Here is a 14,435-nt window from a genome sequence, read left to right as displayed (position 1 = left end):
TAAAGAGAAAGGAAAAAATAAACATGTTGTTAGTATTGTTAGTATTGTTAGTATTAAAGTACAAGTAAAAAGGAATAAAGGAAACATGGATATTATTGTTAGTATTACGATACAAAATAACAAAGAGGTAAAAAAAAATGAAAATAATTAGTATTAATAAACAAATATTTCTATACCTGCAAAGCAATAAATTATGAAATATATGTAAATATATTGTATATAATTAAAGAAATAATAGAAAGAAGAGACAAAAAAATTAAAAATATTGAACAAAAGAATAAAGAAATAAGAAACAAAAATAAATAAGACAAAAACGCGTGCGTGATTAAATGACTAAATGATTAAATCGCATGCAAGGATCAGCCTAATTTTGATTGGCCAGAAAATACGATATCGTAAAATTACGGAAATCCGCATTTTAAAAAATCACAGAAATTGTATATGCACAATTACTAAATATCATCCCCTCGTGATAAATTAAAAATTATCAACACAAATTCAACACAAATTTAACAAATTTAACGAAATTTGGCCAAAATTAACAAATTTTTACCAGAATTATCAACACAAATTGAACACAAATTGAACACAAATTTCAGCCACAATTTATTTATGTCACACCCGTGTTGTTAAGAATTAATAACCATTTTATTTATTAAAACTATATTAATTATGGTAAAAAAATGCTATTACGTGTGATATATATAAAAAATAATATTTATTTCCTATGCAACCCATAATTCTCTAATAAACTATTTACATACCGACCTTCCTCCTCCGTGTTATAAGAGTCAATAGAAAGTATATCATCGTCAGCTATGCCATCATTGGCCACACCATCGTTGGGGCCGTGGACCATCGTTGGAACGCATCATCGTTAGCCGCACCATCGTTAGGCCTACCATCATTAGTCACACCATCATCAGCCGCACCTGCTCTATCGTCAGCTGCTCTCGATTGTACCACCATCATCTACATCATTACCATCATGAGAATCATCGTCCGAATGTGTAAATTTATCCCTATTTTCCAACTTTTGCTAAAAATCAATAAATAAATAAATAAACTGTAATTCAAATAATTCACATTTTGCAAATTGTAAATTAAAAACTTACTAAGTTGTTGATTATCTTCGACTTCATTATACTTTTGCTCATTTGAATGTTTTGATTATTAGGATTTAAGTACGTTTCACATATGCTAATCGCATACGCTATTTGTGTTTTTGAGGGATTTTTATTTTCTTTTCGCAACTTATCAATTATCAGCGACATATATGTCGTAGGTTGCCCATCTTTAACCTTTTTAAATAGGTTGTTGTAACATCTTTTCACCTCCGCCTTACTCTTCCATTCCTGAATCTTTGACAGACTAGCCTGAGTGTTAATAGACGGTAATTTATGCCCAGTCGCTTCAAAAACAGAATACATAACGTCTTTGACTCTAGACGTGAACGTCCTTCGTATGCTTATGTTGTTGTACTAACTCTTATTAAAAAAAAATGTTAGTATGAAATTTAATAAAATTCATAATTGCTTTAACTTACAGTCGGGGCAATTTTTTTTTCAAAAAAAATAATCCATTGATTTTTTTTGAACTGGCGCATAAATCCCGGATTTTTGTCTTTTAAATATTTTTCGGTAGCGAATTTGTACTCGTCTTGCGAAGGATAAACAAAATTTTCAAATAAAATTTTCAACACCTTCTTAACGAGCTCCTAATCAAACGAGGTTAGCATTTCAGGTTTACATTAAATAATATTCATCTTTATTACCTTTACATACTCCGGATCTATTGTATTATTATTATTTTTGTTATTATCGTTGAGCTTTTTTTCTATGCTCGAGAGACAGGTTTTGAGATTTTTTTGTCCGGTGATAAGAACTTCAAGCTTAGAAATTATCTGCGAATTGGTTCTTAATAGTTTTTCTATTGTTTTTTTATTAACTTTAACAATAAAATATAATTTAACTATATATTATATAATTTCTTTTATAAAGAATATGATACATATCATGTCATATATACCATCAACGCTATCATCGGATATTCTCACTTGCTTCTCAGCTTCGCTACCCTCAGTACTACATTTTGAAAATCTTTTATTATCATCAATTCTTCGTTTCTCGCCACGCTTTGTAGCCATTATGATAATAAATTTGAAACGAAAATATGAGAAAAAGGAGGAAATATATGAGAAAAAAGAGGAAATATATGAGAAAAAGGTGAAATAGAAAATTCGAAAAGGATGAGGAAAAAGGGGGAAATACATGAATCAGAAATTCAGAAAAAGGAGGCAAGCTGTCATAAGGTAATTTCCGCCATTCTATACTAAAAAAGAAAAAAAACTTGCGAAATATTGCGAAAAATGGATGAACTAATGCGAAATATTACGAAAAATGAATGTACTAATGCAAAAATTTTGCATCGTGATATTACGAAAAAATATTGTAACACTTTCATAAGAGAACTTTAAAAAAAAACTCTCGTAAAAGCACATAGTACAATCGAAATATTAATCAAATCCAATTTATAAAAAAATAACATGTTACACATGTTGGGGCTTTTATGCATGGAAAAAAAAGTTGCAGCCAGTGAACTCATTTGGCTGATCAGATTGATAGTGATCTTGAGCGCTTTACCTGATTATCGCATAAATTTGTGGCTGATCATCCGTCCATTATTGTAAAAGTGATTTGCCGTGTTAAGCCAATAAATTTGCGGCTGATTATCAGATGATTAACCGATTGAATAAGCCATCCGAATTCTTACAGCCCGTTACAGCAAATTCAAAATATGCAAAACACTCAGCACTTTTGCTGTCAGATTCACTTGGCAGGTTGCCGGCAAATTGAAATAGTAAATAAAATAATAAACAATATTTATATGGTACATCATAGACTTGTTACATTTATTTTTAGATTTGCCAACCCACGAACTTTGCAAGTTCCCGACAGCAAAATTGCTGAGTGTTTCGCATATGTTAAATTTTGCTATAATGCGTAAAATTGCGAATGATTCCGTGATATTAGCCACCAGATTTTTACAGCCAGTTCCATTCATTAATGCGTAAATTTGCGTAGTCGTGTCTATTCAAATAACTCAATCAATTGTAATCCATTCAATTAATTCATTAAATTTTTACAATGAATTTGCAATATAATTTTATTAGCACACATAATCTCATATAAATTAAATAGTGAATTGATACTTTTCATCAAATTTGACGCGTTAATTTAGTAACATGAGTTTCAAATGCCCCCTTTGTATGCGAATATTCAGTCAACGCTTTGCATATACTCAACACGCCCAAAAATGCTTAAAAAATGTAGAAGTAGAAGTAGAAGATGATGATGATAATAATGATAGTGAAAAATATAGCAGTGAAATGGATACAAGAAGTAATCTAAGTAGTGAATATGAAAATGATAAAGTTGAGGTAATTATGTTATTCCAGATTATTCTTTTTAAAGAAAAAGCTCAATAATTATGTTATTCCAGATTATTCTTTTTAAAGAAAAAGCTCAAATTATACTAACTCATTTTGGTTTATAATTTTAGGTGGATGATGATAATAATGTACAAAATATGTCATTTGACAGTATTGGAAGTGCAATATCGAGATGAGCCTTGAAGATAGTAACTTTGAAAATATATTAGATTCATCTAAAGAGCCTGAAATTTTTGAAGAACCCAAAAATCTCAATACCAAAACTTGCACAGAATTTCCTAATGATGCTTATAAAGATCTAATGTTATTAGTAACGAAATATAAAATAAACAATAAAGGTGGTAATGAAATAATACGTTTTTTTAATAAACATTCAAATCTTACAGAATCACCATTACCAAAAAATATTGAACAGGGACGAGCATTTATGAATAATATGAAGTTTTCTAATTTAGAATTTAGTAAAGTTCTTATAACAAAACGTAAGGATAAAGATTATTTTCTTTATTATCAAAACTTAATACAGTGCATCAAAAATATCTTAACTGTTCCTGACATAACACAAAATTTTGCGCTATCTTACGAAAACTATGAGGTAAATAGTAAATATTAGTTAATTCAATAATTTAAATAATATTTATTTTAATTTATTTATATTATTTTATAGTATAATAGAGAAAGTATTTACAGTGAACAAAACACTGGAAAATGGTGGAAAACTACGCAAGAATCCTTACCTACTGGTTCCAAATTATTATCAATTATTTTATATTCGGATACGGCAATACAGATACGATTAGGAAAAAGTCAATTGCATCCAATATATATTTCATTAGGCAATATCCCAATATGGCGTCGTAATAAACAGGATGCAAAGCAACTTTTGGGATATTTACCAATTTTAGAAGCTGCAAATAAAGATCTGGTTCGTGATACCTTTCATAAATCTTTACGTCATTTACTTAAAACCAATTATTTTATTAAAAGATGGTATAGACCTTTTTATAAATAATGAAAATACCTGGTTTTATCCTAGAGTTTCAACTATTATTGCAGATTGGCCAGAAGCCGCAAGTTTTTGTTTAGTTTATAAATCCTTCAATTCAAGCCTTCCATGTCACTCCTGTTTAATTAAAAGGGACAATCTTGCAAATATAAACTTATCGGTTAATGATGTAATACTAAGAACTCATGATGAAATGCGTAAATATTTTGAAAATGATACACAAAAATCTGTTTGCATAGAATCTGTACCTAATTTTTTTTGGGATTTGCCGTAAGTATGCAAAAGTAGAAATAATTATAATAACGTATATATATATTAATTATAAATATTTATATTATCAAGGAATATAAATATCTACTTGGCTACTGTTCCTGACAGAATGCATCATTTAGATTTGGGTTTATTTCGTTATCAAATTATCTTCACGTGCGATATCTTAAAATTGCAACATGTTAATGGTAATAAATTAGTTGAAGAAGTAGATCGCCGTCAGCAGCAATTCCATGTTTTCCCGCCATTAAAATTTTTTCCAATGGACTGCAGTCAATTGCAAGATTAACTGCTAATGAATATCGAAGTTTGATGAAAGTCATGATATTTGTTATTGATAATTTATATGATGAAAATAATAACGAAGTAGATAATTTTGTAAATAATGATGATCTTGTGAAATTGTACGAATATTGGAATGAAATGTATATTTTAAGTAGATATGAAGAATTTAGTGAAAGTGACTTGGAGAAATTTAATGTATGTATTAAAATTTTAGTAAAATCGAAAATTTAAATTAAATAAATTAAATTAACATTTAAATTTTAGGATGCAATACATAGATGGGCGCAGATGTTTATCAAGACTTTTAAATTTGTTTCTCCTTCCAATTTGAAGTTGCCTAAATTGCATTCATGGGTTTATCACATTATTGACTCAATACGATTTTATGGCGCAATAAATGGCTATACCACAGAAACTTACGAAAGTCTTCACAAATATTTCGTTAAAATACCCTACCGAATTAGCAATAAAAAAGATATCGAACCTCAGCTTTTACGAACTGTAAGTATTTGGAAATTTATTTATTGTATATATTTATTATATAACTTAAGATGGAAATTAAATTAATAGATAAAACGTCAAGCAATATCTATTAGAATGTCTCAACATTCAGTGAATCCGGCAAAAACACCTCGCACTTGTAAATTTTCTGCAAGACTTCTTTGATTTCTCTTTACAAGATGCAAATACATTTTTTAATGAAAAAAAAGATTCCGTAGACAATAAAATGCAGACCGGTTTTGCTAGATTTATAAGTTGTCTGGATTCATATCTAGATTTACTTGATGGTTTCACAATTATTGGTGAAACCCGAATAAACATATACGGATCAGTAACACTGGAAAATGGTGCCATAATGTGTGCCACAAACAGGTATCATAATAAAGTATGGTTTAGCGACATAGCTATTTCAATGGATTCTGAAGAATCAAATGATTATATATCAGACAAAGGACTTTGTTATGGACAGGTATTTTTCCAATTTATGTAATAATTTATTATAAAGTATTAATAAATATTTATTATTTATAGGCCTTATTGTTAGCAGAAGTATTAACAGACCCACCGCTAAATCTCGCATTAATTCAATAGTACGATTTTAAATCTAAAAGGAACCCATATTTATATGGATGTCCTCACTTAAAATTGATAGAATTATATAACTTTGTAGCTATAGAGTCTATACATGGTGTCGTTCGCATAGTACGATTTGATAAACAAAATGAATATTTCGTAAATAAATATATTTTTTAGTCACTTGATATAGGAGTTTTGATTTATTTTAATAAAATTATATCGCTTAAAGAATTTATGGTCGCGTTTCCATATCATAAATAAAATGCAGATTTATTTATTTAATTATTAACACACGGGTGTGACGTAAATAAATCGTGACTGAAATTTGTGTTCAATTTGTGTTCAATTTGTGTTTATAATTCTGGTAAAAAATTATTAATTTTGGCCAAATTTCGTTAAATTTGTTAAATTTGTGTTGAGTTTGTATTGAATTTGTGTTGCGTAATTTTTTATTTATCACAAGGGGATGATATTTAGTAATTGCATGTACGATGTACAAGATTTTTTTTTATGATTTTTTTAAGAAATGTACGCAAAATATTTAATCAGAATATAATTGTTTTATTTTTAAATATAATATTTTGATGATTTTTTTTTTAAAAAAAAAAATTGATTTTTTTAAAATTCAATAGAATGTGCTAATAATAAATTGGTTTATTTTTAAATATAATATATTGATATTTATATTTAAATAACCAAAACATGTACATGATTTTTAATTATTTTTAATTGAAATCAAACTAAGATTTTTTTTTAAAAAAAAATTAAAATAAATTAAGTGATTTATATTTATATTTAGAATCATGATATTTATATTTAGATAATCCATATCCGCATGAGATTTAATTAATATGTTTAATGATGAAAAGTCTAATAAATTAAATTTTAATTGAAACGAGAAATAAAATCAAACCAAAGAGGCATTGTTCAAATTTTATTTAAAGTGACATTTTACGACTTTCTTTCAAATTTTTACTCATCCCAAAATCAAATTATAAAAATCAAATCTAATCTAATAATGCCTCACCACACACGTCGTCGTTCCCACTATAACGTCCATTGGAACTGGGCTATGATGGACGAACTTGTTGACATACGCCGAGACAGAAACTGCGCCTACCACAATATTAATGGTAGAAGCCGCCAAGATTTTTGGGACTCTGTTGCCAATAGGTTCATATGACTAATATCTATAATTTCTTTAAGAAAGAATTTAAATTCAAATTAACCAATCCATTTAATTGAATCAGAATAAATAGAATATTTCGAACGAGGGTTTCCGGGCAACAGTGCAGCCAAAAGTGGAGGAACCTCGTCAGGGATTACCATGTAAGTAAATAAATAAAATTACATTCATATAAATTAAATGTATTTACCGAATATTCAAACTGATTTTGATATTTAGAACTATGTCCTTTATCGTAATGGTAACTCTGGGCGGCGGCTGTGGACGCATACCGGCGCAAGATATTATCGTGAATTTAGAATGAGATTTTGGGAGAGGCCGGGTAATTATACTATAATAAAATTTATAATTAATATTTACGTTCATGTTTTAAATTTGATAAATTTGATCAATTTTAGTCATGCGTGACAATCGTAGGGCAAGGAGAAACTTACCTACGTATCGTAGAAGAAGATAATTATTTTTATTTTTTTATTATTTATTAAGTGAGTAGCTAGGCCCAGTCCGTACCAAATATCGGCTGGAAACTCACATTTTTTTTGGCTGTGACTGATACTGACGTCCACGCCGTACAGCCTGGGTACTATTTTATAAAATAGTAGCGAACAAGTATCAAATGTGCATTTTTTTATTAAGTTATAATAAAAATTAGAATTTACTTTAATTTTTAACATAAAAATTGTAAATAATAAAAAATTCGTAAATAAAAATAAATTTGCTTTCCAAACTTAAAAAAAAAGGTGTTTATATAAAAGAAAAGGTGTTTATATTATTTTTGATTATTCAATAGTATTACATGCCCCTTGTATATGTTCTACTGCATATGCAGTTTACAATCTCGTAAATTTTTAAAATATTTCAACCGTAATATTACGCAGGTTTACAGTTTCGTAAATTTTCGAAATATTTTAACCGTAATATTACGCAGGTTTACAGCTTCATAAATTTTCGAAATATTTTAACCGTAATATTACGCAGGTTTACAGTTTCGTAAATTTTCGAAATATTTTAACCGTAATATTACGCAGGTTTACAGCTTCATAAATTTTCGAAATATTTTAACCGTAATATTACGCAGGTTTACAGTTTCGTAAATTTTCGAAATATTTCAACCGTAATATTACGCAGATTTACAGTTTCGTAAATTTTCGAAATATTTTAACCGTAATATTACGCAGGTTTACAGTTTCGTAAATTTTCAAAATATTTCAACCGTAATATTACGCAGGTTTACAGTTTCGTAAATTTTCGAAATATTTCAACCGTAATATTACGCAGGTTTACAGTTTCGTAAATTTGCAGAATATTTTGACCATAATATTGCGTAAATTTTACGATATTGAAAACTTACGTAATATTTTAACCGTAATATCACATAAATCTTATGAAATTGTAAACTTACGTAATATTTTGAAATTTTTTGAAATATTATGCCATAAACTTTCGTAAACTTACAAAATCGTAAACTTACGCAATTTTTCGCGCTATAAAATTTCCTGATGTAGACGTAATAAAAATAATAAACATAAATAATTTATTATATATTACCTTAAATAAACTTGGTCTTTAATAGAAAAAGTCTTCAAGGTTTCATTATATATAAAAAAAATGCCATTTTTCATTAAAAAGTCCTGTTGTATATAGTTTCTTAAAGTGGTTACGTCAAAAGAACTGCTAAAAACTAAGTTAATTGGGTACTTTTTTTTTATTTAAAAGTTGGTAGCAAAAGAATCTCAGGCTTTAGTGTCAAAAATAGGTAAATTTCCTGATAGGATAAAATTTCACAGGAAAGCAGAAAGAGCCAAACTTTTACTTATTTTAATAGAAAAAATGTTGTTGAAAAAAGTTTATCAAGGGTGAAGAACGATTATATTGTGGCTTAGAACGAAAGTCTTTAATGGAATATCTTGAATGAATGTTACACAATAATTTTTAATATGATTGGCAATGTAAAATGGACATGCATACTGACTGTTATCTGTAAACTTCTTTTTTCTTGTATTAAAATGTATTTACTGCACTTTCCAGTGGTAATCAGACTTATATTCAAATGGCAAAAGAAAAACATTTACTAATTTTCAATAAATTTTAAATTAAACTTAATTTCAAATGCTAACTTTACTGGTTCATTCAATTCCTTTGCACTTTAAAACTGCTTAGAAATTAACTTTTGTATCTTGTCCAAATCATATAAAAGTCTATCAATAATTCATCAATATTATTTTTATATTGGTCATTCTGTATAGTATCATAATTTTGGTGCTTTTCAGACGAACTACCATCTAGTTCAAGATTTGTGAGATTAGAAAAGATAGTTTGATTGAAATCAATATTTGTTTGAGAAGGCATAGTGCTGATATTTGGAATTAGTGCATTTAAATTAACTTCAAATTTTGCCTTTTTTTTGAAGATCAAATCTATTTCTTTTTATGTATTCTTACATTTTTTACAACATTTATTGCAAGTTGAATGTTCATATGGCAGATTATTACCATGAGAATGAAAAAAATCAGTTTTTTTTTATATATAAATATTTAGTACATTTTTTCTTATCAAAATTTATGTCAAAGACTTCTATTATTATATAAATATTTTATAAATTATAATTTATTCAACAATTGATTTTTAATTATATTATTTATATAGCATATTAGTGTAAAAAAATTACAAGATAAATTATAAATAAATACTTTCTCTTAAGTTTTCTTTATTTATTGAATTATTTTGGATTTTATTGTATTTGTATATAGTAAAACTTTTAATAAAATTTTAAGTTGCATTATATATAAATAACTGTAAAGTGTAGATTTTTTCTGTTTGTTATTTATATGTTCATATACCATCTGAAACGTGAATTTATGAGAATTTTTTATTTATTCTGATATATTATTACCGATATTTGCCATATACTGATAGACACATATTTTATTATTCAAATTGCACTTTATACTTAGTTTAGATTTTATTATTACTTTACTTTATCCTTCAATAGTTCTTTATATTTTATTATTTTTAACATTATTTTCAAACTTAAAGAACTTCCCCATATTTATTATTTCATTTTATTAATTTAAATATTAATTAACTTCTAAGCAAATAATAAGCATATTCAAAATAACTTTTAATAATTAATATTTCTTTATTTTTAATTGAGTCAAAAGATAACTGATAACTAGAAAATTTCTATTGAATTCTACTCCTATTTATAGCAATTTACAAAATTTATTCTTATTTATCTTTTTTTTCTATCTTTTATTTCTATGGCTAATTATGACTCATCTCTTAGCATTTTTAAATAATGACTATTTTCATTCACACAATCATTTCATTGATACAATGAGTTTATTGATACAATAATAAATTATTTATAATTAAACTAATAAATATAAGTTATATAATTAATCTAAATATAAGTAACTATAAATAACTAAACTATAAATAAATATAACTAGTGCTTTTTGCATATAAAGAAATAATTAGCAATAAGTCACATGATTTATAAATAAATATTGTGTAATAAATATTGCATCATATAAATTATTTTATTTTTCTTATTATTCTTCCTTCGATCAATTACTCATCTTTTAGTTAAATATTTATCCTTTAGTTAATTATTTATTCTTATCACATAACTATTCTGATATCTACACCCTATAAAAAATTTTTATCCAAATATTTCCATTATTTCTCTGTGTCTTCCGTAAAAATTCCGTGAAAATGATACATTCACGGATATCCGTGTTAGCGAGATGAAAATTTCCATGATTTAGGGCTATAAATTCCATTAAAATGATACATTCACGGAAAAAACATGGAAAGATAAAACACAGATCAGATTTTTTACAGGGACAGTTACAATGTGAAATTTAATTTTATATTTAGCTCACATTTTTTTTCATATAAAAAAAAGATTTTTGTGTTTATTTATTTATAAATATAAATTATTTTAATTATTTTTTTATAATTATATTGAAGACATTTGTTTTTTTAAAAATATATATAATTCTGATTAAATTTCCAATTAGATAAGGTCAGATCAGATTGGTAATCATGTGTCAACCACTTTTTTTTTGTCATGATTAGGATACTAGCACCGTTTAATTTTACTGCAGCTAATTTTTCAAATCCAATATTATTTACAATTTTAATAATTTTATCATCAAAAAATACACCAGTATAATAAAGAATATTGGAATAATATTAAAGATATTCATTATATTTTTTAGTAATTAAACAATAATTATAGATTAATTGACCAGTAAAATTTGTTTACCTATCAAAAGAAATTGTGAAATTAGTTTCTTTATTAATTATTTTATTAACTTTAAGATTAATTCTTGAAATTTAAGAATTACAGATAGATAGAATCTAATATTTGAAAGATTATAAATAGTATGCAAATTTTTAATAAATTCAACAAAGAATAAGTGCTTAATAAGAGTAAATGGTAAGTTGCAACTTGCAATATACAAACATTTTTGCCAATGCTCTATTAATTTGATCTTCTTTAGTTAATGAAATAGAGAAATTCTCATAATGGTTATCAATATAAGTTTGTAATTTATCATTTATTTTTCATTTTTTATTAAATTTAGAAGTTGATAATGTAGCAGTAATATCATTATTTAAATTCTCATATTAACTTGTTAATATTAAATTTAAAATATTGATTTTAGTATTAGAATCAACTTTATTACATTTATATACAAGATGTTTTTTAAGCTTTTACTACTACTTTCAAGAGCGTCTAATTGTATTCACAGAAAGAATATGTTGCGTAATAATATTCTTTAGAATTAAAAGATTAAATCTACCTTTATGAATCACTTCTATATTTGCTAAGAAAACGTCTACCTACTTCTTTGACATTATAAACTTTTAGGAAAAATATGCAGAAATAAAAAAATTTTTTTATAAAAAACTTAGATTTAGATTATATTAGATAATTTAGATATTTAAATTTCCTTCTTTTATTTTAAGATTTCAGTCTTATATAGAAGTTTCAGATATAGTTTTAAATTTTGTTAAAAGTTTCAGATTTTAACTGAGATTTTAGTTTCAAAAAAAAGGTTTTAAAATCCAAAACTGGCCAAAATCTGAAACTGAAATTTGATCAAAACTAGGAAAGTTTTAGATACATGTATAATTTATAATATGTAATTAATTTACATATTTTTTTATTTTGAATAATTTTAGGTTTATCTGAATAAACTCTATTTACTTACTTTTTACAATTACAAATTGCAAAACATTTAAAATTATTTACATTTTTTACATTATTTTAGATTTCAGTTCACCAGAAATTATTTTATAGAAATTCTTTTAATAAAGCTACCTATACTCCTTCATTTTATAGTTTTAAAGTCATTTTATTGAGATTAATCAAAATGGTAACTGTAATGTATTTCTTCTATATCTTAATTTTTATTATAAAAGGCATATCAGAAATCAGCTGATTTCTCTTAATTAGTAGTTTTAACTCTCCACCCAACTACCCTAGTGTTTTTAAGAAAAAAAGCATTTAGTGGCTGGCATTATATAGAATTATGTATTGTTATATGAGTAGTGCAATAACAAATAATAAGTAATGAATAAAGTTTTTACCCATTTGAAAAAAATTAAGTCTCTACCCCTAAATAACATAAACAAATTGTAAAACATTGAAAAGTGACGCGATTGATGCGATACTTTACACGATTATATATCAAAGCGCTTTTTCTTGAAATGCTAGGGGAATAATTCCCTCACATATCCCGCCTACTACAAGATAGCCCTTCAGAAATTTCTGAAGTGTAGCGTTTACATATAAAACTCTTTAAAGATTCTACTATAAAAAGAAATTTTATATTACATTGTTATGATTTTTTTCCTTTTTAGTTAATTAATCAATAGAATTTAAGCAAATCCTAAGATAAGGTTTTATATGAAAGTAAAATTTCTACTGGTAACATATTTTTATAGTAGTGGTGGGGTCCTTTCCTCATCCACCTGATTGAAATCTGATTGGCTAAAAAAATTATTATTATTAAATATTAAATATTATATATAATAATTAGTATTATATAATTATCTTAGCTTCTAATAATTAAATTTGAACAAACTTTTTTTTGTTTTGTAAAACTAGATTTTTAAAGCTAAATGAGAGTTATAAATTAAAAAAAGTTTATTAAAATGGATCATTAGAAGTCAAGATAATTGCATTATAGTAATTATATATAAAAATAATTAAATTACTTATATTTATATTTAGATATATAAATGTCATGTGATATATATAAATCTGATTTGAAGCTTGACCCTCTTTCAAATTAGCTGATTTCTGGAATACTCTTAAATTATGTGATTTCAAGTTTTTAAGTAATTAAAAATTTTAAATTAAGATTAGGTAAAGAGAATTTTATAAACAGTTTTGATAGATTCAGCTGAAATCTTATCACAAGAAATAATATTAACATAAGTTGTTTACTAAAATTAAGTAATTTCAGATAAAGCGAAACTTTTTTTGTACTTTAAAAGTTTAGTAATCAAAAATAAATTTACTAAAATTTATAATACTGAAATTATTACCAAAAATCTAAAATTTAACCAAAATTATTGATATTTTTAAAATGTAATTCTGATCAGAAAAATAATTAACATTTAAAATTCCTTTTTTAAAAATTTGTATAATTATTATATGACTGATTTCTTTAATTTTAAGGAAATTGGTATAATATTATGTGACATTATATCATAATTTTGGCTAAATTTTAATTTTGGCCAAAATTAAGGCTGAGTTTCAGCTTAATTTCAGAATTGATTTTAATTAACTAAAATCTTTTTAGAATTTTATTTCCTTTTTAATGTTTTGAATGAGTTGAGTCAGGTCAGATAATTTGTTTTATCTGATTTGAAAAAAAAATCAGGTCAGATTAGATTGGATAACTTGTCTTATCCAATCTAATCCATTTGACCTATTTAACCTGACATAATATTTTAAGTCAGATAGGTCAATTGGTTAAATATGTAAAAAAATGCTGAAAATTTTTTTGCATTACTATTAAGAAAAAAATGTTTCAGTATTTTTTCATATAATAAATTAAAAAAAATGGCAAAAACATTTTTTTTTTGCATTATTATTAAGAAAAAAGCATTTTAGCATTTTTTTATATAAAATTATT

At 25.5% G+C, this 14,435-nt stretch overlaps 1 protein-coding gene across 1 annotated transcript; it reads right to left on the bottom strand.

Moving 5' to 3' along the window:
* Positions 1-816: 816 nt before the first annotated feature.
* Positions 817-2,146, bottom strand: OCT59_004139 (uncharacterized protein; the record flags this gene model as incomplete). Its single annotated transcript, XM_066148094.1, has 5 exons — positions 817-972; positions 1,116-1,481; positions 1,547-1,717; positions 1,775-1,947; positions 2,029-2,146. 5 exons carry the CDS (start codon positions 2,144-2,146, stop codon positions 817-819), a joined length of 984 nt encoding a protein of 327 aa, XP_065996729.1.
* Between the last annotated feature and the right edge of the window lie 12,289 nt (positions 2,147-14,435).

The sequence above is a fragment of the Rhizophagus irregularis genome, chromosome 12, assembly GCF_026210795.1.
Source record: "Rhizophagus irregularis chromosome 12, complete sequence".
NCBI classification, from domain to species: Eukaryota; Fungi; Glomeromycota; class Glomeromycetes; order Glomerales; family Glomeraceae; genus Rhizophagus; species Rhizophagus irregularis.
Note: the sequence above shows the minus strand (reverse complement) of the source record. Positions and strands in the feature narration are given on the sequence as shown.